The 25603-nt window shown below is 42.9% G+C and overlaps 1 protein-coding gene across 1 annotated transcript; it reads right to left on the reverse strand.

Moving 5' to 3' along the window:
• Positions 1-19924: 19924 nt before the first annotated feature.
• Positions 19925-24625, reverse strand: LOC148899676 (uncharacterized). The gene is made up of 4 exons (XM_088994115.1): positions 24607-24625; positions 23174-23631; positions 21048-21574; positions 19925-19958 (listed from the first exon to the last, which is right to left on the reverse strand). Exons 1-4 carry the CDS (start codon positions 24623-24625, stop codon positions 19925-19927), a joined length of 1038 nt encoding a protein of 345 aa, XP_088850241.1.
• Positions 24626-25603: the final 978 nt, after the last annotated feature.

Here is a 25603-nt window from a genome sequence, read left to right on the forward strand (position 1 = left end):
ACATTTTCAAATTCTGAGATTACAATTGCTGCCACTTTTATTCCTGTCTCTGGCTGTTTGCATCAATCTGTATATTTTGAACACATCCAAGAATGCATCTGCGAAATTAAAAAAGGGTTGTGTCTGAAAAGGGGGCCAAAGTCGAAAATGGATGGGGTCAGATTTAACTAATTTGCCCAAGTATACAAAACTGATTGGAATAAACCAAAATACATTCATTGGAGCATGATATTTCTAAATTGCAAATAAAAAACATAATTTGTCTAAAGTCTATATTTCTAATATACAAAAATTTTTAATTCAAGTCAAATAATTTATTCATACATAAAATAAACAAACTATTTGTATTTTCTTAAGTTACTACACAAAAATGCTGTGCTATTTTGATATGCTACGGTACAGAGATGACAAAGAGAATAGACTTAGCACAATAGTTCTCATTATTGTCTAATTAAATTTCTTTGCTTGGAAGATTTCCAATGTGCTGTAAAAGCTCTGAAATAATGTCCCTTATGCGGTAATTTCGAATCGTTAACAGCAGTTTGCTAAAACGAATTGTCACTCTGTTGCTTCTTAAAAAAATTTAAATATGTTTGTGTTTAATATCTTTTAGGGTTTTACTCCTGTTCTCTATCTCCATCATGCAACCATTTATGTCGATGTCATTCGATGTAAATACTGCAATGTATCATATGTAAATCAGAATCAGAATCAGAATCATCTTTATTGCCAAGTATGTAGAACACACAAGGAATTTGTTTCCGGTAGAACACGCTGCACTAGTATCGTTGTAAAAAAAAAAAAACTGCTAAGTCGCACTATACAGTTCCATTTTGGCTACTGTTGAAAGAGTTCAAAGAGTTAATGGCTTGGGGGAAGAAGCTGTTTAAATGTCTGCTGGATTTGGTGCGCATGGATCGGTAGCGCCTGTGCTACAAATATGTTTGGATTTATTTTTATCGGCAAGCCAGATGCAATCATCAAAAGAGCCATATGTGGGTCGCGAGCCATAGGCACCTTCTTTAAGGGGACACTTGGGACCGGATGGTCAATTTATCACAATCGAGCTCTTTTTTACTATTCTTATTTTTTAAATCAGGAATATGTTAGCTTGGCTTTTGAATTATATTACAGTAAAGTCTCGTTATATCGATATCGGATATATCGATAGTCCCGGTTATATCGATACTATTTCTATGCACGCACGGAGAAAATTACATGCAAACAGGGTCGGATATATCGATAGTCCCGGTTATATCGATATTATTTCGGACTCCCTTGAATATCGATATAACGAGACTTTACTGTATTTTGTTTGGGAGAAATGAAGAACACAAAGAACATTTAAACCGGCAAAAAAGTGTTAGCCCACGCAGGCATTTGGCTTTGGTCCTGAGCTGAAGAACGGATGAAGAGAAAGAATATGGTGTGTTTCTACAAATGATAAAACAATGGATACTACCGCTTCGTGTTTGCTTTCATCATTTTTTGTGGTGGCCCCGAACCAAATGGTGTTGGAAGAGGTGGTCGCAGTCGACATCTGGCCGCCCGCCATCGGCTCATGTGCTTTTCTTTCCGTTTTCCCGTGCGCCAATTTGATGATGGAGAACCTGATGAAATCATTATTATTATTATTATTATTATTATTATTATTATAACATTTAGCTTGTAGCAGTCGTGCACATTATACGCTGACGTCCCTGATTCACTGGTGAAAAGGACGCTCTGATCCTCTCCTCTTTCATCTATAGCTGCTTCATGTAACAAAGAGGGTACAGAAAGTGCTTAAGAATGAATAAATCTCTGTCTTTGTGTTGTCATATTATTATTATTATTTTTTTCTCTTTTGACTTCAATATGCGCCGTAAGACCTTTCCAGCCGCTCTTGCATTTTGTCTTTCTACTTCTTTCATAACTGAGCTGCTGTGAAATGTAAATTTCTCCACTGCGAGACTAATAAAGGTAAATCCAAAATCCAAATCCAAAGAAATTGTATTATTTCAGATACTCTATGACAAAATGTCAGGAATCCCCTGTACAGGCCTCTTACCAGCTGTTGCCAACTGCCAGGGAACATTAATCCATAGCTATGACACAACTGGAAAACCCTGCAGACACTGCAATTACACAAAAAGACTTGGGAAGCTCGTTAATGGGGCTTGTTGTCAAACATACAGACATCAAAATAAAAATCATAGCTGTCTTTTTTTATTAGGGTCGAGGGGAGAACAGCTATGCCTCTTGCCTGAGAGTCCTGGGGCGGGGTGTTGTCTAAGAACTTCTCTGGCCGGCACAATGGGTCACCCACCCTCTACCCCTCAGAAGCCAGCTTCCAGGAACAAAGGACCTCAAAGCATAGAATAGGCAAAGGCTTTTTGGGCCGCCTGCACCCTACAGGCATTTTATTTGGGACAGCATGAACTTCTAGGTTTCGTGTTTATACAATGGAAAATATTGGCAATGCCTGAGCTCAGACCTCGTGCCATTGATTTATGCTTTAACTGCATGACGAAACTTGGACCAAAGCTTTTTCATGTATTGACAGGAATGATGTGATTAATTAAAAAGAAAATAGTTTTTAGTATGGCTGGCTGCATTTAGGAGGGGAGGGGGAGTGAGACGTACACACAGGCATCACAATGACTCCATTTTTAAGGGGGATCTGAGAGACATTAACCCACAATACACTGCTGAGTTTTGACAGAGTCCTCCTCCAGAGCTGTTGATTTTTTCCAGTAGCCCTGATACTGCCAATGTTTCTTGTGCTTTCACTAGTATTCATAATTGTGAAGATCAGTGGACAATGCTGGAGCCCCTGAGTCCTCAAAGCAACTATTGTACATGAAGACCGAGCTGGCCTCTTTCCATGTCATTGAATTGAAAATTATTCCTTGCTGGCACTGTCATTTACTTTATAAATGGAGAATGGCGAGTAAACTAGAGGCCACACAATGTTTTGGAAACCTTTTTATGGCAATAAACAGTGAATGTGATCTTTTAAAGAACATTATCAGAGCATCAGAATCAGACTCAGAATCATCTTTATTGCAAGGTATGTACAACACATAAGGAATTTGTTTCCGATAGAACACGCCGCACTAGTATCATCATCAAAAAATTACTAAGCGGCACTATACAGTTCCATTTGGGCTACTGTTGAAAGAGTTCAAAGAGTTAATGGCTTGAGGGAAGAAGCTGTTTAAATGTCTGCTGGATTTGGTGCGCATGGATCAGTAGCGCCTGCCTGAGGGGAGTAGCTGGAAAAGGTGGTGGGCAGGGTGCAGAGGGTCCAGTAGGATTTTCTGCGGCCTAGTTTGGATTTTTGCAGTGTGCAAGTCCTCGAGAGTGGGTAGGGCAGTGCCAATGATTTTTTCCGCCGTCCTAACTGTCAGTTGAAGTCGTATTTTTTCCATTTTTTGTGGCGGCTCCCAACCAAACGGTGATGGAAGATCACAGGATGGATTCGATGACAGCCATGTAGAAATGTTGCACCACCTCCTGTGGCAGGCTATGCTTCTTTAGCAACCTCAGGAAGTACATTCTCTGTTGGGCCTTTGTCAAGACAGCGTTGGTGTTGACCTCCCACTTCATGTCCTGGGAGACTGTGATTCCCAGGAACTTGAAGGTCTCAACGATTGACATGAGGCAGCTGGATAGTGTGAGGGGTAACTGTGGTGATGGATGTTTCCTGAAGTCCACAATCATCTCTACTGTCTTGAGCGTGTTCAGCTCTAGGTTGTGACGACTGCACCAGAGCTCCAGCTGCTCCACTTTTTGTCGGTACGCAGACTCGTCGTCCTCTTTGATGAGACCGATGACCGTGGTGTCATCTGTGAACGTTATGAATTTGACAGCGGGGTGCGTTGAGGTGCAGTCGTTCATGTAGAGAGAGAAGAGCAATGGAGAGAGGACGCATCCCTGCGGGGATCCAATGCTCGTGGTTCGTGTTGAGGATGATATATTTCCCAGTCTGACCTGTTGTGACCGTCCTGTCAGGAAGCTGAGGGTCCACTGGCAGATCGTAGGGGACACATCAAGCTGGAGAAGTTTGGGGATGAGGAGTTCTGGGATGATGGTATTGAACGCAGAGCTGTAGTCCACAAACATGATCCTTGCGTAGGTTCCTGTGTAGGCAAACTGAAGAGGATCTAGCAGAGGTCCGGTGATGTTCTTTAGGTGGTTCAGCACGAGGAGTTCAAAGGACTTCATCACCACAGACGTCAGAGCAACAGGTCTATAGTCGTTCAATCCCGAGGGTGCTGGTTTCTTTGGAACTAGGACGATAGTAAACTGTTTGAAGCAGGATGGGCGCATTGTAACCTCTGCAACAATTTTCAGCATATATCAAACAAGTAACAGATCACTGATGCTCCTCACAACACTGTGCTAATTAGCCAATAGTCTAAATAGCTTGTAAATGGAATGATGGAGGTGAATCAGGAAATGCAGTTCTGTCTACTTGTCTATAGACCTCAAAGGGAAGGTCAATTTATTGACCTATCTGGATACGCATGACAAAATGCGGACAAATAATTTGTGAGGGCTTGATGTTCCATTAAATGATCGATTCAGCCAGTTTAGCCAATAAAAGGTCAGTGTTTGTTCGTTCATTGATGTAGTGATTAACAAATCAATAAAGGCTATGGAAAGGGTTAGTTAATCAAACAATTCCAGAGACTTTTAGCTGATCTCACACAACCAAAGAAGAAGTCACTCCTGCTACTTCCTCTATGTGTATGTGTGCGGTGTAGTTGGAACTACAGTCATTATTTTTATTTTTATCACTGTGACCGTCAAAATACGAATGTTACTCAAGCAATAACACATTTAAAAATATATGTGACATTGTGATCAATATGTGTTTAAATAACATCAACAGATTATTTCAAGTCAATCATTAACTAGTTAATAAAGAGCATGAGAAACACAATTGCCCTCCTTGTACTTGCCAATCACATACATCAACAGTTGTTGATTGTTTTTAAGATGTGGTTATGTTGACAAACTGGTGATGACATATTTTAATGGTCGAGGTGCTTTCAGACGAGGTAAAGTGAAAGAAAACACAAATTTAGAGTACAGTAATCGAGGAAAATAATAGTTATGTCAATAGCACCCAGAAGGGAGACGTAGCAACTTATAATGCCAATGTTTTGTTGTTGTTTGTTTTCAGTTATTCATCCAGTTATTTTCTAAACCTCTTTATCCTCACTAGGGTGGAGGGGGGTGCTTGTGTCAGAGGCTATCTCAGCCGTCTTCGGGTAGTTGCAATCACAAGGCACACATAGGCAAATCATTTCAATCCATTCGTGTGAGTGTTGAGCACTCATGTTCACGTTTCACTGTATCTCCGGTGCATTAGGGTGCAGAGGGTCCAGTAGGATTTTCTGCGGCCTAGTTTGGATTTTTGCAGTGTGCAAGTCCTCGAGAGTGGGTAGGGCAGTGCCAATGATTTTTTCCGCCGTCCTAACTGTCAGTTGAAGTCGGATTTTTTCCATTTTTTGTGGCGGCTCCCAACCAAACGGTGATGGAAGATCACAGGATGGATTCGATGACAGCCATGTAGAAATGTTGCAGCACCTCCTGTGGCAGGCTATGCTTCTTTAGCAACCTCAGGAAGTACATTCTCTGTTGGGCCTTTGTCAAGACAGCGTTGGTGTTGACCTCCCACTTCATGTCCTGGGAGACTGTGATTCCCAGGAACTTGAAGGTCTCAACGATTGACATGAGGCAGCTGGATAGTGTGAGGGGTAGCTGTGGTGATGGATGTTTCCTGAAGTCCACAATCATCTCTACTGTCTTGAGCGTGTTCAGCTCTAGGTTGTGGCGACTGCACCAGAGCTCCAGCTGCTCCACTTTTTGTCGGTACGCAGACTCGTCGCCCTCTTTGATGAGACCGATGACCGTGGTGTCGTCTGCGAACGTTATGAATTTGACAGCGGGGTGCGTTGAGGTGCAGTCGTTCATGTAGAGAGAGAAGAGCAATGGAGAGAGGACGCATCCCTGCGGGGATCCAATGCTCGTGGTTCGTGTTGAGGATGATATATTTCCCAGTCTGACCTGTTGTGACCGTCCTGTCAGGAAGCTGAGGGTCCACTGGCAGATCGTAGGGGACACATCAAGCTGGAGAAGTTTGGGGATGAGGAGTTCTGGGATGATGGTATTGAACGCAGAGCTGTAGTCCACAAACATGATCCTTGCGTAGGTTCCTGTGTAGGCAAACTGAAGAGGATCTAGCAGAGGTCCGGTGATGTTCTTTAGGTGGTTCAGCACGAGGAGTTCAAAGGACTTCATCACCACAGACGTCAGAGCAACAGGTCTATAGTCGTTCAATCCCGAGGGTGCTGGTTTCTTTGGAACTAGGACGATAGTAAACTGTTTGAAGCAGGATGGGCGCATTGTAACCTCTGCAACAATTTTCAGCATATATCAAACAAGTAACAGATCACTGATGCTCCTCACAACACTGTGCTAATTAGCCAATAGTCTAAATAGCTTGTAAATGGAATGATGGAGGTGAATCAGGAAATGCAGTTCTGTCTACTTGTCTATAGACCTCAAAGGGAAGGTCAATTTATTGACCTATCTGGATACGCATGACAAAATGCGGACAAATAATTTGTGAGGGCTTGATGTTCCATTAAATGATCGATTCAGCCAGTTTAGCCAATAAAAGGTCAGTGTTTGTTCGTTCATTGATGTAGTGATTAACAAATCAATAAAGGCTATGGAAAGGGTTAGTTAATCAAACAATTCCAGAGACTTTTAGCTGATCTCACACAACCAAAGAAGAAGTCACTCCTGCTACTTCCTCTATGTGTATGTGTGCGGTGTAGTTGGAACTACAGTCATTATTTTTATTTTTATCACTGTGACCGTCAAAATACGAATGTTACTCAAGCAATAACACATTTAAAAATATATGTGACATTGTGATCAATATGTGTTTAAATAACATCAACAGATTATTTCAAGTCAATCATTAACTAGTTAATAAAGAGCATGAGAAACACAATTGCCCTCCTTGTACTTGCCAATCACATACATCAACAGTTGTTGATTGTTTTTAAGATGTGGTTATGTTGACAAACTGGTGATGACATATTTTAATGGTCGAGGTGCTTTCAGACGAGGTAAAGTGAAAGAAAACACAAATTTAGAGTACAGTAATCGAGGAAAATAATAGTTATGTCAATAGCACCCAGAAGGGAGACGTAGCAACTTATAATGCCAATGTTTTGTTGTTGTTTGTTTTCAGTTATTCATCCAGTTATTTTCTAAACCTCTTTATCCTCACTAGGGTGGAGGGGGGTGCTTGTGTCAGAGGCTATCTCAGCCGTCTTCGGGTAGTTGGCGGGACACTCTGTACCTGTTACCAAACAATCACAAGGCACACATAGACAAATCATTTCAATCCATTCGTGTGAGTGTTGAGCACTCATGTTCACGTTTCACTGTATCTCCGGTGCATTACTCTGTGTGTTATATTTTCATTTTCAATCCAAAAAAGGATGGAATTGTAGTGGGTGGCCAAAATGTGTAACATTTATTCCATTGATGAAAAGATTTCTTCAGCCGTCATCTGTACTTCTTTGAAGGTGTCGGACGTTTCACTTCGTCCAAGAGGTTTCGTCAGCGAACTAATATTTGCTGGTAGTTTTGACCCTATATATATTTCCCTACTGTCCAGTTCGCTGACGAAGGCTCTTGGATAAGAAGCAACACGTCCAACACCTTCAAAGAAGTATAGATGACGGCTGAAGAAACCTTCTCATCGATGGACCACTCCTGTACGACTGAGATCTTGCACCAGGGGTGGGCACTCCTAGTCCTGGAGGGCCACTGTTGGGGTAATTCGCGATAGGAACATCTTTAAACATATTTTTGCATCGTTTTGTTTTGGACTTCCTGATACATCATATCCTGCCTGCCGTTACATGATGTCACATCCTATCACATCACATCTTGTCCGTCTTACATAAATGCTCTCCCAGCGCGTCGATCTCTCTCTTTCCTTTCTGACTCTCCTTGACCGACCTCACACAATGCCCCTGCTGTCTACAAGATTAAAATAACTTATTCTGCCAAAATGGAACTGTATAGTGCCACTTAGCAGTTTGTTTGACCACGATACTAGTGCAGCGTGTTCTACCGGAAACAAATTCCTTGTATGTTTTACATACTTGGCAATAAAGATGATTCTGATTCTGATTCAACACCTGGCTCCTGCTGATTTCACCATCCCACTTCTAACACCCTGAAAAGCGATGAACCAGGAACGATCACTTTTAACCCATCAGCCACCCTCCTGCATGTTTTCCAAGTCTCCATGTTGCAACACACCTGATTCAAATGAGCAGGTTCAATGTAAGGTTTCCGCAGAGCTTGGTGATTATCTGATCACTTGAATCAGGTGTATTGTAACAGGGAGACTTAGAAAACATCCAGGAGGGTGGCCCTCCAGGACGAGGAGTGCCCACCCCTGGCTTACACAGACGTATTGCTGCGAACTTAGAAAAGGCCACACTTAAATTAGTAGACTTAAAGAACCACCTCAGATTTCACATCTGGAGTAGTAGTAGGGATATATAGGGCCAAAACTATCAGCAAATTTTAGTTTGCTGAAAAAGCCTCTTGGATAAGAAGCGAAACGTCCGACGCCTTCAAAGAAGTACAGATGATGGCTGAAGAAACCTTCTCATCGATGGACCACTCCTGTACGACTGAGACCTTACACAGACATTTATTCGATTGTAGTTTTGCAATTTTTTATTAGACTCTGACAGTTTACTGCTGTTTCTTCAGAAGCTCACAAACCGTCATCATGGCTTTGGCCAGCGTAAGGTCAGCATCTATTTACAGAGACTCTGAGACAAGTCTGCTTATGATCATTTCACTTAACAGCGCACAATAGCCACAGTGCTCTGCCAGGCATGATATAAAAGTGTTTGCAGCCTTTCTGAGTTCTTGATGTTTGACTAACATTGGCACATTCAAAAATGATATTTCTTTTTACAATCAAATGGTCCTCAAATTTACTAATCATAGTGATGAACCCACTCCCGTCTTTTTCTTCCATGTTTACTGAAGTACTAAGCATATCTTCTGCTTCCTCATTGGATAGATCAGGCACGTCCAGTTCTGGACATGGTGGGTCACTGTTATGCGTGTTTTCCAGCTCTCGCGGCTTTAACCAGTGTTTGAAATAGCATCTGTCCGGACGCCCGCCGCGTCCAACTTTTCTGTCGGCCGTACAACTTACAAAGCGCCTCAGTCCGGGTGGCAGACAACTTCTTCAAGAAAAAAAAAAGATCTTTCTTTTCAAATCAAATGTTTGCATTATTTAATAAAGCAAACGCTTGGATGAAAATTTTGAAATCAGAATAAATTATTCTGATTTTGAAATCTTCATTCGGTTTGGAAATGAATTTCGGTTTATTTGTCAATTTGCATACTCGGCACGGCAGCCAATCAGAAGCCTGATTTGTACTTCCGTCTTTCCCGAGCGTTATAAGGTCGTGCATTTGCATATAATTTTCCAAAGTAGATGCACAGAACCTCAGCCCCAGAAGAAAGATTCAAAAGAAGCTAACAACATTTATGACGCTACAACACGTAAACGTACATTGTGAGTACAAAAACGTACAAAAATGGGGCAGGCAACTTTATGGCCGGACAGGCAACTTTTCAGAGTTGTCTGCCCTGGTGTCCGGTAACATTTTGTCATAAATTTCAGACACTGCTTTAACACACCTGATTTAGATGTTTGTGTCATCAGCCAGATCTGATGAGTTGAATGGGAGACCTGGAAAATGGTCAATTACAGTGGGCTTTGAGAACCGATTTACAACACCCCTGGTATAGACCAATGTGTTCTCCTGGTTTTCTTCTGTCTGTTTCTCAAGGCCAAAAATTATCATGGGTCTCTCGAAATCTTATTTGGTTTTTTAAGTCAAATTGAGGGGGTTGTCATGTGATTTAATGTGCCACTGGCCGACTAGTTAGTGAGATCGATTTTTGGGTTGGTAGATTGGATTGGATTCGCCTTTATTAGTCTTGCAGTGGAGTAATTTATATTTCACAGCAACAACGTTATGAAAGGAAAGGAAAGAACGAAGTAGAAAAACAAAATACACGAGCTGCTGGAGCGCAGCCACTCTTATGGCACCATTTTGAAGTCAAAAGAACAAAAAAAATCTAACTAGCAAATTATATGACAACACAAATACACAAACAGTCAGTCGTAAAATCTCATGCGCTTTCTGTACCCCCTTTGCTGCATGAAGCAGTTCTAGATGAAAGATGAGATTAGGTCAATAGGAAAAAGCTTGGACTTGGAAAGAGTTCCGTGAGGCCATGGAAGCTGACTTCCGGACGGCTTCAAGGAAATTCAAGTCCACCATCCAATGTCTTAGGAGTGGGAAGCCTCACTGTACACAATGTGAGCGGTGCACTGCTGACCTCGACTCAGGACGTTGTGAGCCGATGGGCAAAATATTCAGAAGACCTCTCTGAACTCTGTGGTAGTAGTCACCGATGTCGTTAAGAAGGCCCTCGGTGGCAAGGTCCCTGGGTGGATGAGATCGGTCTGGAGTTCTGCAACATTGCATAGTCATCAGGCAACATGACTCTGTATTGGCAGACCAGGGTGTTAGTCCCGCTTTTTAAAAAGGAGGACCAATGTGGTCAAAGATACACATAGTTGTTGATGCAATTTGTTTGCTTTTTAATAAACAAAAAGAGGTAGAAATGGCAAGCAGCAACCGCAGCTGCTGCTTGCCATAACTCATGCCCATGCACTTCACGCTCAGACAGTTGCAAGAGCCAATCTCCCCCAACCCTGTCTCATCCCCTCTGTATAACATCAGCTCTTAGTCAACAAACTCAACCCACAAATATACAAATAATAAAAAATAGATATTACACTTTAAATATGGATGATGGCAAAGGGAGTTGAGGAGTTACCTATAAAATAGAGTTAAGTGCTCATCTCTGGATTTCAGGTTGAATTAACATTTTTATTTTGCTTCTTGAAAATTTGGATTATATGTCTTGTATGTTTGGTGGCTAACAATACCACAAGCAAAATAATTACAATGATTTTATATGTACCTGCCTACCATATATCTGGGATACTGTCGTAATTTGATCCCTTGTTTTAATAATAATAATATAATAATACATTTAATTTCAAGCGGCTTTCAAAAAACCCAAGGACACTTTACAATAAAAACAATAAAACAAAGCACATGACATTAAAGTAAAATGATAATAGAATAGCAGATTGAACTAGACATTGAAAGCAATTTTAAACAGATGGCTTTTGAGGTGAGACTTGAAAATAGGGAAGGAGTCAATATTTCGAATGTTGGGTGGAAGTGAATTCCAGAGTTTGGGAGCAGAGCGGCTGAAAGCTCTGAATTCCATCGTGGTGAGACAGGCAGAGGGCACATAGAGGTTAAGGGAGGATGAGGATCTGAGGGACCGATTTGAAGCAGGTCAGAAAGATAGGGAGGGGCAAGGTTATGTATGGCTTTGAATGTAAACAGAAGTATTTTGAATTCGATTCGATGTTTAACAGGGAGGGGGTTCTCGTGATGATCCGGGCTGAATAATTTTGGACGAGTTGGAGTTTATGGAGACATTTCTGATTGACACAGAAGAGAAGTGAGTCACAATAATCGATGCGGGAGTTGACGAGACTGTGGATAAGGATAGCAGTGGAGTGAGGGGCGAGCGAGGGACGGAGACAGTTAATATTATGGGGGTGGAAATAAGCAGACCGAGTTATGTTATTTATATGACAGTGAAAAGATAGTGAGCTATCGAGGAATACACCCAGGCTCTTGACCTGAAGGTAGAGGGACACGGTTAAACTGTCATTGGTGAGAGAGAAACTGTTAGTTTTGTGTAGGGTGGATTTGGTACCGACAAGGAGAAGTTCAGTTTTTTCACCGTTAAGATTGAGAAAGTTATGGGAAAGGCAGGATTTAATTTCTGAGAGGCAAAGTGAGAGGGATGAAGGTGGGAGAAAGGTGTCGAGTTTACTGGAGAGGTAGAGTCGGGTGTCATCTGCGAAGCAGTGAAAGTGAATGCCAAACTTACGGAAAATATTGCCAAGAGGAAGTAGGTAGATAATAAAGAGAAGGGGCCCCAGGACAGACCCTTGAGGCACACCAGAGGACACAGGAGAGGACCGTGAGGTGAACGAGTTGATTTGGATAAATTGTGAGCGATCAGAGAGATTGGACTGAAACCAGCGAAGTGGGGTTTGCGTGATGCCTAGGGTGGAAAGTCTGTCGAGCAGGCTAGGGTGGGAAATGGTGTCAAAAGCTGCAGTCAGGTCGAGAAGGATGAGGATGGAGAGTGAACCGGCATCGGCTGCCATGAAAAGATCATTCGTGATTTTTATGAGAGCCTATTCAGTACTGTGGCGGGGGCGGAAACCAGACTGGAATTGTTCGTAAAGGTTATTGTGAGTGAGGTGAGAGTGAAGCTGGGACGCAACTGTTTTTTTCAAGGATTTTGGCGATGAAAGGAAGGTGGGAAATAGGACCTAAGTTATTGAAATTGTTTGGATCTGAGCCAGGTTTTTTTCAGGATTGGAGTAACAGCTGTGGTTTTGAGTGGGATAGGAACAATTTCAGTTGATAATGAGAAGTGAATAATGGTTGAAATAAAAGAGAGGGTAGGCAGGACTTGATAAGGATAGTAGGGATGGGGTCGAGTTCACAGGAGGAATTCTTGGATTTGGTCATAATGTCTAAGATTATAGAGGGATGGGGGAGTTCGAAAGCGGAAAGTAAATGGGAAGGAGTAGAAAGGCTGGGAGAGCGGGGGGGCAGAGGACCCGAGGTGCTGATCGATTTTGTTGATCTTTTCGCTAAAAAACACAAGCAGAGCGTTACATGTATCACAGGAATAAAAGTGTGAGGGGAGAGAGATAGGAGCTTGTATGATTTTGTGATAGAGGGAAAAGAGGACCGTGTGTTTCCAGGATTATAGTCAATGAGTCCAGAGTAATATCTCCCGCGCAAAATACGATTTTGCGCATGAGATTGAGTCCTTGTAATAGGTGAGGTGAGATGTGTACATGTCCTTGTGAGTGGTGAGACTGGTCTTCCTGTAAAGTATTTCCAGTTGTCGAGTTTTTGACTTGATGGAGCGGACATGGGCGGTGAACCAGGGGGCGGACCGGGTAAATTGGACAAACCGGGACTTTACAGGAGCAAGAGCGTTGAGGGTGTTCGTGAGGTCCGCGTTGTACCGGGAAACAAGTTCATCAGGGGATGAGTTGTAGTCTGGAGTCAGGGTGGCAATCATCTCGGCAAGGGTGGCAGCGTTGATGTCCTTGATGTTGCGATATGTGATGATGCGGGGTGATTTGGGGAGAGAGAGGGTGATGGAAACGTTGAATGAAACCAGGTAATGGTCTGTTATAGGAAGTTCATTTGCTGTGCAATTCGTTGGGGTAAGGCCAGACATGCAAATGAGGTCCAGGGTGTGGCCTTTTATGTGGGTGGGAAAGTCAGAGAATTGATGCAGACCAAAGCTGTCAAGTGAGGAGGTGAAGTCTTTGGTGAGGGGAAGAGTGGAATTGTCCATGTGAATGTTGAAGTCCCCGAGAATAATTACATTTGGTGACAGGGTGGAGAGGTGTGTGAGGACATCAGAGAATTGTTTTAGAAAGTCACAATGTGGTTTAGGTGCACGGTATTCAGTGGCTATGATAGTGGGAGAGGGTCCAGAAATTTTACATGCCACGTATTCGAATTATATTTTTTTCCGGGAGTGAAACGTGGAGGACTTTCCAGTTCTTGCGGTATATTATCGCGAGACCACCTCCGCGGCCTGAGAGGCGGGGCTTAGAAATGTAAACAAAGCCTGGCGGAGTCGCGTCGTTGAGCTCAGAGAAGTCTCCCGCCGTTTGCCAGGTCTCATTAATACAGAAAAAGTCAAGCTTACAGTCACTTAGGATGTCCTGGATAAGACACCCCTTACCTGTAAGCGAGCGGACGTTGAGGAGGCCGAAGTTGACTTTGGTGGCCTCCCCACTACGAGGCGCATTAGCCGACCTAGCCAGGCCGGCTAACATACGGTAATCGACGGAGCAGCTGTTCCTTCTGTGCGGCTGGCGGACGGATGACAACGGGGAGGTGATATCCTTGGAGCCATCGAGGTGAAAGCCTTGACGTGATCCGCGGTGGATATACCTCCGGAAAGGGCGACGACAGATTTCCGGGAACCGGAGAATCGCCAGTGGCACGCTCGTCCATTGGGAGCGGAACTTCAGCAGCTCCGCCGCCGAGTAATGTACACCTCGAACAGGTCGACGGAGAAGCGACATGATATCCACCAGCAACACCCAGAGAGAGGCAGCGGCCAGGTTAGCCCTCAACAGCAGGAACAGGTGGGTGGAGAAGATAACACGGCTTCGTCTGTGATCCGGATAAGCGACCGGAATCATGAGATGAATCGATAGCCAACGTTCGTCTGGTGGCTGTCAAAGTCAAAGTCAAAGTCAGCTTTATTGTCAAATATGCTAATATGCATGACATACAGCACAGATAAAATTACTGTCCTCTCGGACCCAGCATGCAAGGCACTTATAATGACTTTAACAAACATAATAAACATGAAAACGCCAATTTGCCGGGAGAGGGGAGCCGCCATCTTAGGAAAAAAAAAAAAAAAAAAAATATGACAACACAAAGACACAGAGTCATTCATTCTTCAGGACTTGCTGTACCCTCTTTGTGATGACATGAAGCAGTTCTAGATGAAAGAGAAGAGATCAAAGCATCCATGTCAGCAGTGGATCAGGGACGTCATGGTGGAATTTGCACGTCTACTACAAGCTAAATGTTGAAAGCAAACACGAAGCTGTAGCATCCATTGACGACTGTCTGGTATTTCCAGAGGTTCGGGAACCATAAAAAGCTAAAAAGCGGTTAAAAAGAGGCTAAAAGAAGCTAAAAACATTTCGCGGGCAAGCAGCGGCAGCCAATGCGCGGCAGCGTACACTCGACCCGGAAGTGGAGACGGTTAACATTAACAAATAGCATTCATTTTTTCATCCCGCGTATTTTCATGACACCATATTTTTACCTAGGCACTGAGGCAAACACAATTCGCTGTAATTTTTCAGCAGAAACTACTATGATTGTGTCATCTGCAAACAGCACAAACTTAAACTTTAACCACGGACGCCAGCATGTACAAACATATTAAAAACAGTGATTGTTGCAAGCGCTAAAGATATCTGAATGCAACACAATTAAATACATGAATGAAAAACCAAAACTGCAACGTTTACATTACTTACGTTGATGAAATATTCTGCTGCACGTCAAACTCTTTCACGATGAAGGATTTGCTTTGCAGCAGTAATGAAAGACTTGAGCTCTGCTACAATTTTTTTTTTATTGTGACAGAAACACGGAAGCCGGTTACGTGACTGGGGGATCTTTAATACAGTATGGCATGTACAGTAATTTTCAAAATCATCACATTTCAGCAGACAAAACAATAAACATTGTTTCAAAAAACGATTGCATTCATATACAGTACAGTACACATGTACATAACACTGCAACAGGGAAACTGCAACGCTTATATCTTATGCAATTTAAAAAAATCTTCAATCTTGTTCTGCTTTCCATTTCACCTTTTATCACAAACGATTCAATTTTGTTTAACATTTCTAAAAAAACCTGATGCTTTTTCTCTGGATTCTAAGTAAGATTGTACGTCTGTAACACCTTGCAACGCTTGTGCTTGTTGGTTCGTCATCCTCGTCATTGTGGGAATCTTCTGGGGCATATTTGGCTTTAATTTCGTGTTGGATTCTCCTCAACAGCCACGATTGCCTTGTATTTCCTTCCGAGGTCACCATTCTTTCATTTTGCTCGGGTTGAAGACGGTAGCAAAATGGCGACTGCTCCACTGCAAGACACGGGAGCTGGTCACGTGGCCAAGTCACGTGGCCAAGTCACGTGGCCAAGTCGATTATTATTATATTTGGGTTTTTTTCCCAAGATGGCGGCGCGTGAACACGCAGCAGCTCCTCTCTCTCCCGGCAAATTGCCGTTTTTGTGTTTATTATGTTTGTTAAAGTCATTATAAGTGCCTTTCACGCTGGGTCCAAGAGGACAGTAATTTCATCTGTGCTGTATGCCATGCATATTAGAATATTGTACAATAAGGCTGACTTTGACTTTGAGCAAAACCAGGTTTGTTTATCAAATGTTGGACAACATGCATGTATAAATATATATAAATCATAAATACATGGGAAGAATCATTTTGGCATCACACGTGTGGGACATCACATAAAATATCCAAGAATGTCATTTATATTCATCTAAATTCACAAATTGATGCTTTTTTGTTGATAACTTCTAATCCAATTCCAGGGCTCACCCTTCATCCCTTACTGTACCAGATAACCAAATTGCTTTTTTCGATTAATCATCCATTGTAATTTTCCGATTCTCAAAGGAGTAATGGTTTTGATGAGTCTTCTTGTGCCGGTCCCAAGCCCAGATAAATACAGAGGGTTGTTTCAGGAAGGGCATAAAGATGGAGGACACTGATTTGCTGTGGCGACCCCATGTCAAAGCTGGTCTTGTTGACCAGGTTGATCGACATACACACTGAATGTCTGAGAGTAATGAATACTTTCTGTGAATTGATCTAATCTATCATTGAATAGTTTTATATACTGTATATATTTCTGAATTGCTAAGGACCATGCTGCGAGGGCCTTGTTATTTCTGTAGAAATTAGAATTACCCATGTTATTATATTGTCGTTGTGAATCAAAAGTGATCATAATTCTTTTATTTGGTAAAATGTAATGCCACATCTCCTATCGGTGACGGAAAAATTGGGGATGAAAAAAATATGCTTAATTCTACGATGACACAAACAATGTGGGATTTATTTTTTGGGGACAGCTGAGGCAAATCAGTGAGTACCAACTGGGACCCTTGTTGAAGTTTTGATCTGGTCTTCATGCCATATGGGGGGAAGTGTGTGTGTGTGTGTGTGTGTGTGTGTGTGCGTGTGTGTGTGTGTGTGTGTGTGTGTGTGTGTGTGTGTGTGTGTGTGTGTGTGTGTGTGCGTGTGTGTGTGTGTGTGTGTGTGTGTGTAGGCACAGGAGGAGTCTTGGTCCAAAAGCAGCTGCACTTCTGTTAAACGGCTGAGCTACTGATGGATTAGCAGCCTGAGATAGAAAGTGTGAATGTATTTATCCCCTGCTCATAGCAAGCCGTAAGAAAAGCTCCTCAAATGTAACCCCAATCCACCAGCTATCAGATGGTTGGGGATTTGGGGTGGAATCATAATTCTGTTTTCAACTGTAGATTTGCCATGATAATAAAACCCTCACTGGTTGATACCGGGAGGTGATATTTGAACCCCTGAATGATGCTACGTTCTAAATACAGAGTTTACAGTACGAGTATAACCTTACTAATAATAATAATAATACATTTCATTTATAAGCGCCTTTCAAAGCTCTCAAGGACACTTTACAGTCACAGGATATTTATTTCTGCGGGTGTGCAGCGGCAGCCACAAGCGCCAGCGTTCACTCAACCCGGAAGTAACATCAATAATATAAATAACTTGCACAAGCCATCTGTACAATTTGAAGAGAAAAGACAAGCAAGGGAACCAGCTATTAATGAAGTTTCAAGTGTGTCTGCCTGCATCATTTGCTGTTGCAATATCACAACCTTAAAATGTGATAGTACTGCAGATACAAAAATTGGAAATTATTGCCGACAGATGCAGGCCTTTTTGATGAGTTTTAATGTTTGCAAACATTGCCTCCAAGATGCAACCGCATTTTATTGACATTATTGTTGTTTGCAAACAACTATAGATTGGTTTTCACAACATAGAATATAATTCGACATGGTAGATGCCATTCCCAAGGGAATGAGGAAATGAGAAAGAATTAAGAGTAGAATTAAGAACTGTTGTAGAACAGGACATTTCCGTCAGATGGCACCGTTTATACAAAATGTAGTCTACCTGCTCATAAAACATAAGAGTGGAGCTCTTATGGGGCATCCTATGTTCCTGCCTCTTCTGAAACTACAGTGATACCTCGGTTTACGAACCCCTTGGCTTACGAACTTTTCGGTTTACGAACGTTAAATTTATAAAAAATTGACCTTGGCATACAAACTATTTTTCGGGATCCACCCGGAGCTGCCACAATGAGCCCGTTCTCCGAAAAGAAAATGGCAGCCGTCTTGTTTTGGTCCTCTATTCCCCTCCCCCAGTCATCGGTTAAAGCCATGTGATTGGTCAAGAACGCAGCAGTGAGGGGAGGTGGTTTAAACATTAAAGAGACAGGCAGACGACATAGAGAGAGTGAAAAAATGGATAGAAAACAGTGACATTTGGACTCGCTTCAGCTTCAAAGGCAGTGTCGACTGCAAGGTAAAAATTCCCATCAATCAGGCTCCACAAATAACCCGCACTATTCATCAGTTCAATTTGAAATGAAAAGACAAGGGAACCAGCTATTAGTGATGTTTCTAGTCGTGTCTGCCTGCATCTGTTGCTGTTACAATATCACAACTTCCAAGATGTACAACCCAGAGCTCCTTGAGACACTTTATGCAAAAAGCTATTCATTCCATCAAGCCATCAACGACCATCACAAAGGTAAATAAAATGACTTTATTATATAGTACAGTTTATTTCTTTAAGTATAATACCATAGCACATTTATTATACATAAAATATGGTATATTTTTGTATAGTTTCAAGGCTTAGAAAATTAGATAGTAGAAAATTGTTTTATGGGGACCTGGGAACGGATTATTCTCATTTTAATGGTTTCCTAGGGGAAATTAATTTTTGGGATACACATTTTTTGTCTTACACACTCTGTCTGGGAACCAATTAAGTTCGTAAGCCAAGGTATCACTGTATTCACGATAGCCATTTCCATACTCTGACACCAAATCAATTTCTTCTCCTCCTTCAGCCATTATGGGTTAACAAAACCACTATTAAATCAACATAATATATTTGGTTATGCAGCTTGCAACAGATCCAGTGTCCTAGCTCTGGTCAGTATGCTCTTATCTCTAGTGCCGAGTAATACTATGATTGGCTAGCAAATCATAGTTTGGGAAAACTATGCAACACCAGCCAAATTGCAACAGCCAAAAGCCTTTGTACCCCCAATTCGAAATCTGATTCGTTAAAGCAACCGTTTTATCGACATGTTTTTATGCGACAGGGCCCGCAGAACGGATGATGAAGGTCTCCTGGTAGATTTCTGACCCTGGTAACAAACGATGGCTGAAATGTGATTGGTTAAATGCTTAAACACGAAAACACACACCTGGAAGCTGCACAAATGGGGAAAAGGAATGAAAGGAATCTGACATTATGGAATTATTTAATAAGAATAATCTTATTTGATAATTCTTATTTAATAAGAATAAAGAGAAATAAAAGAAATAAAGACTGTGGTTCAGATATTTTTATGGCAGCATAGAAGGCCTGATGGTCCACCACTGATAAAATTACTTCACACTTGATTCCTAAACTACTCAACGCTATTAATTATACAATTTATAACAGAGCCTATAATGTTCACTTTATAATAAAAGTGATATTTATAGCCCTCAAGAGGCACAGAAAACAGTTTCATAAAGGCAGTTTTTTTGTGTAGGAACTTTTGAAGAATTATGCAAGAAAGCATTATTCTGCTGTAAAAAAACTAAATAAATTATCATAAAAGCAGGCAGAATGAGCAAATTAACATGCACAAATGTTGTCAGTGAATTTGATATGAAACATAATTGCCCTGAAAAAAAAACCTTGAACACTGACACTATTCAAAAAGAAGTCCAAAGAGAGTGATGTTATGAAAATAAACATGCACATAAATTCAAAAGGGCATCTGCTGGCAGAGCTGATGCTCACTGGAAGTGAAAGGAGATTATGTAAAGCTTGAGTGAGGGTTTTACATTTGGCCAAATCCGGCCGACATAATCTAATCTTGTCTGTCTCAATCCAATTTTTAATGCTTGCGACACATAGGATTAAAGCAGGGCAGTTTGCTTTGTCGACCATTTCACAGTCCCGCAACATCTGTTGCTGATCATTGGAAGATGTGCAGTGTAAGATAGATCAAAGCCAGAGAACACGTTCACATAGTTCTATTGTTCCAGGAGCAAAATGTATATTTCCTCTACAAAGATAAATATTCTTGTCCTAAACAGAAAATCTTCGTCTCACTCCTCATGGGTGGTGTCTGTCCCCCATTTTAGCTCGGGTCCTCCACCAGAGGCCAGGAAGCTTGAGAGTTCTTCACAGTATCCGTGCTGTTCCCAGCACTGCACTTTTCTGGACCGAGATATCCGATGTTGTGCAACCACTCGTCGAGTTTGGGGGTCACTGCCCCGAGTGCTCCGACCACCACAGGCACGACTGTCACCTTTACCTTCCAGGCTCTCTCCAGCTCCTCTCTGACCCCTCGGTATTTCTCGATTTTCTCATGTTCCTTCTTTCTGATGTTTCTATCACTCGGGACCGCTACATCCACGACAACGGCTTTCCTTTGTCCTTTATCTATGACCACGATATCTGGTTGGTTGGCCATTACCATTTTGTCAGTCTGTATCTGGAAGTCCCACAGGATCTTTGCTTGGTCATTCTCTACTAGCATTGGAGGTGTTTCCCATTTTGACCTTGGGGTTTCCAGTCCATACTCCGCACAGATGTTTCGGTAGACTATGCCAGCCACCTGGTTATGGCGCTCCATGTAGGCTTTCCCTGCCAGCATCTTACACCCTGCAGTTATGTGTTGGATTGTCTCAGGTGCCTCTTTGCACAACCTACACCTTGGGTCTTGCCTGGTGTGGTATATCCCTGCCTCCATGGCTCTGGTGTTCAGGGCCTACTCTTGAGCAGCCAGGATGAGTGCCTCTGTGCTGTCCTTTAGGCCAGCCCTCCCTAGCCACTGATAGGACTTTTTGAGATCAGCCACTTCAGTTATGGTTCGGTGGTACATCCCGTGTAGGGGCTTTTCCTCCCATGATTGACCCTCTTCTAGCACCTCGTCCTCTGTTCCCCATTGTCTGAGACATTCTCTGAGTACATCATCCGTTGGAGCCTTCTCTTTGATGTATTCATGGAGCTTGAATGTTTCATCCTGGACAGTGGCTCTCACACTCACTAGTCCCCGGCCTCCTTCCTTGCGGCTTGTGTACCGTCTCAGGGTGCTGGACTTGGGATGGAACCCTCCGTGCATGGTGAGGAGTTTTCGAGTCTTAACATCCGTGGTCTGAATCTCTTCCTTTGGCCACCTTATTATTCCTGCAGGGTATCTGATCACTGGCAGGGCATAGCTGTTTATTGCCCGGGTCTTGTTCTTGCCATTGAGCTGGCTTCTGAGGACTTGCCTCACTCGCTGGAGGTATTTGGTCGTCGCCGCTTTCCTTGTTGCTAGTTCGAGGTTGCCATTGTAGCTGTTTTCAATGTCTGCTATTGTTCCTTCAGGGAGTGAGACCCCTTCAGTGTGGACTACCTTGCCCCTCTTAGTCACCATCCGACTACATTTCTCCAGCCCGAATGACATCCCGATATCACTGCTGTAGATCCTGGTTGTGTGGATCAGGGAGTCGATGTCCATCCTGTGTTCTTCCATCACCGTTTGGTTCGGGGCCGCCACAAAAATGGACAAAATCCGACTTCAACGGACAGTTAGGACGGCGGAAAAAATCTTTGGCACCGCCCTACCCACTCTCGAGGACTTGCACACTGCAAGAATCCGAACAAGGGCGCGGAAAATCCTAGTGGACCCTCCGCACCCTGCCCACCACCTTTTCTAGCTACTCCCCTCAGGCAGGCGCTACCGATCCATGCGCACCAAATCCAGCAGACATTTAAACAGCTTCTTCCCCCAAGCCATTAACTCTTTGAACTCTTCAACAGTAGCCAAAATGGAACTGTATAGTGCCACTTAGCAGTTTTTTTGACGACGATACTAGTGCAGCGTGTTCTACCGGAAACAAATTCCTTGTGTGTTCTACATACTTGGCAATAAAGATGATTCTGATTCTGATTCTTTCGCTCTTAGCATACAGCTTTATGTCATCGATGTAGAGGAGGTGACTGATCATAGCTCCATTTTTGAGGCGGTATCCATAGCCTGTCTTGGCGATTATCTGGCTGAGGGGGTTCAGTCCTATGCAGAACAGCAGTGGGGAGAGTGCATCACCTTGGTCTAGGCCTCATTTGATGGACACTGGACACTTACGTTCGTGGCTTGCCATTTGCTCCAAGTGTGGTTTTCCACATTCTCATCGAGTTTGCAACGAAGGCTCTCAGGGTCCTGTTGACCTTATACAACTCCAAGCATTCAGTGATCCATGTGTGTGGCATCGAGTCATACGCTTTCTTGTAATCAATCCAGGCTGTGCACAGGTTGGTATGCCGGGACTTGCAGTCTTGTGCGACTGTTCTGTCAACCAGCAGCTGATGTTTGGAACCTCTAGTATCTCTACCAATGCCTTTCTGTGCTTTGCTTATGTATTGATCCATGTGTCCACTTATCTTAGCCACAATGATGCCTGACATGAGCTTCCATGTTGTGGAGAGACAGGTTATTGGTCGATAGTTGGAAGGAACTGCACCCTTTGAGGAATCCTTCATGATCAGGATTGTTCGCCTTTCGGTTAGCCATCCTGGGTGAGTCCCATCCATCAGCAACTGGTTCATTTGTGCCGCTAGGCGCCCGTGGAGAGCTGTGAGTTTCTTTAGCCAGTAGGTGTGGACCAGATCTGAACTGGCCTGGTGCCGCCCAGTTTTTCATATCTGAGACTCTTTCTTGTATATCTGCCGCTGTGATGGTAACTGGGTTCTGTTCAGGGAGGTTGCTGTGCTCCTCTTTCAGAGTCACCAGCCATTGTGCACTGCTGTTATGTGTGACCTCCTTCTCCCATATGCCTTTCCAGTATCTTTCAGTTGCCAGCCTTGGAGGGTCAGCTCTGCTGTTAGAACCCTGCCACTGAGCGTACACTTTCGCAGGTTGTGTTGCGAACAGCCTGTTTATTCTTCTGGCCTCATTCTCTTTTGTGTACCTCTTTAGGCGACTGGACAAGGCCTGGAGCCTTTGTTTGGCAGTCTCGAGTGCTTCAGGTATGGTTATCTGCACGTACCTCTTGGGTATTGGCCTTTTATTCACACCTCTCTGGGTCTCCGTCAATTGACTCACATCTTTCCGAGCCGCCTTGATTTTAGCCTCCAACCGTCTTTTCCATGGTGGGTAACACATCTCGTGGCTCTCACGGTTGCTCTTGTAGCCAAGCATCTCTAGGATCACTGTTGCTGAAGCGTATATCAGCTCATTAGTTTCCGTGATCGTTCTGGTCGAAATCACTCTCAGTGCTGCATTCACAGTTTCCATGAGACTTGCAGATGGTACTTTACATAGCCGTTGTAATCGGTTTCTTGGTTGCCCAGTTTTCATTCTTGCCATGATCTTATCCCTCATGTCAGTTGCTTCGCTCAGGATTGCATTAATTGGAGCTGGCTTCCCAATCCCATCATTCATTGGGGCTTGCCTCCCAATCTCTGGTCTAACCTCTTCCTCTGATGTGACAGCCTGGGGCCCTTCACCTCAGAATTTGTGTTGTACCTCATCAATCTCAAGTTGTGATAGCAATTGCCGTTTGTGGATATTGGAACACTGAGCGTGTTCGTGGTCAACCGTGACTGTGGGTTTCGAAGTAACCATTCAGCCCCAACTCTCCGCATGTAACCCGTCTGACTAGGGTTGCTTGAGTAGTAGCATTCCAACAGAGCCATGTTATCGCATCTCGTTCACCTCCGCTTTGTATATATATATATATATATATATATATATATATATATATATATATATATATATATATATGTAATGTCACGACAGGCTGGATCCTGGAAGGGAAATATATTCCCCTAAAATGGCTCCACCCAACAAGTTTTGGCCCCATCTGGTGGAAGGCAGCAGTCCAAACCCCACACCTGTCGCTGATCATGGCTTGACAGGAATGCAAGGCTTTTAAGGCCACAGAGCCTCTGAGTGTGGTTGCCGGGGAGACAAGCTCCATTGTTGTCCTCTGTGGAGGAACACAGAGAAACGGAATGCTGCATGGAACTCGTCGGCAGTTGGGACCATAGCACGGAACACCGGTGTTGGAACCTTGCTAATGGTGGCTTGGCTACCTAGGAAGGACGTCACGAGGGGTGAGGCCTAGAAACAATTAAAGGGAGTTTGTCAGCAGAGGCTGTGCCGAACACCTGAGATCGACTCACCGAACCCCAAGGGTTCGATCGAACCAAGGTTGAGAACCAGTGGTTTAAATCCATATCGAATGTGTTCTGGTTGCTATATGTTGACAGCTTTTCCCACGTGTCAGAATTTTTTGCCCAATTTCATAAGCTCTTCATGCACATCAGTGCCATATTTGAACAAAAGATTTTCACACTTCAGCAACCTGACTATTTAGGTGACAGCGATGTGCAACTTGCAGCTTAATGGCATCCTGGCAAACAAAAGTGTTGTCTGGTCAGCACTTTGCTCACTTCCGTTGTCTTCCATCATGCTTCCTTATGGCAGTTCAAACAGCTTGTATAAACAATGGAGTTTGCCCCACGATTTGGGGCATGAGCAGGGTGAGCTTTTTCAGGTTGTAATGTTTTATGAAGAATACTATTTATTACAGCACATGCAGTCAGTTGGGTTTATGGAGAATTACAAGGACACACAAGTTGGGAGGGAACTTTAACATCAGCAGTGACCTTTTTTATAACACGGGCTGGCGTAGCCTGTCCACATAAATTGATGGACCGGCATGAAAAGTACTGAAAAGAAATGAAATAATTGATCAGAAAAAAAAAAAAAACTTTTTATTTTTATGTGTATATCATACACAAAATACCTGAATTTACTGTCTTTAAATGGTTGAACATATCTAAAAGGATAATATCTAAAAGCATTAAAAACATTAGGAACAAAACACACATTTTACTGATTAAACCACACACACTTGTAGGACATTTTCCTTCGTGAAATCCCCACATTCAAGCTCATGTTTTATTCTGATTTGTTGCATATTGCACACCGTATTTGGGCATACACAACACTGAAAAGTGAGAGGCCAGAGAAGCACAGGTTTTTCCCCCATTTTGTCAACATGAATGTAAATACTAAAAAAGTTGTAGTCAGTGCAGATAACGGATAGCAGGTCAGGAAAATCCTCAATTAAATAATTGTTTCAAAACCATGGCGTATCTTCTTCAGAAATATTTATTTATTCATTTTCCAGAATGCTTTATCTTCACAAGGGTCGCAGTTGATACTGGGCCCTATGTAGTGATCTTCGGGCACACGGCGAGGAATACCTTGAACTGGTTCGTGCACAGAGAAACAAATAACCATTCACTCTCACACTTGCACCTCGGCACAATTTGGAGTGTTCCATAATCCTGGAACCCTTTTTTACAACGTCATAAAAGCTGTGTCACTTCTTTTATTATTTAATATTTAATACATTTAATTGACACCTGATCCTTCTGTTGG

This window comes from Hippocampus bargibanti, linkage group LG04 (genome assembly GCF_051943395.1).
Source record: "Hippocampus bargibanti isolate YZ-2025 linkage group LG04, ASM5194339v1, whole genome shotgun sequence".
Lineage (NCBI taxonomy): Eukaryota > Metazoa > Chordata > Actinopteri > Syngnathiformes > Syngnathidae > Hippocampus > Hippocampus bargibanti.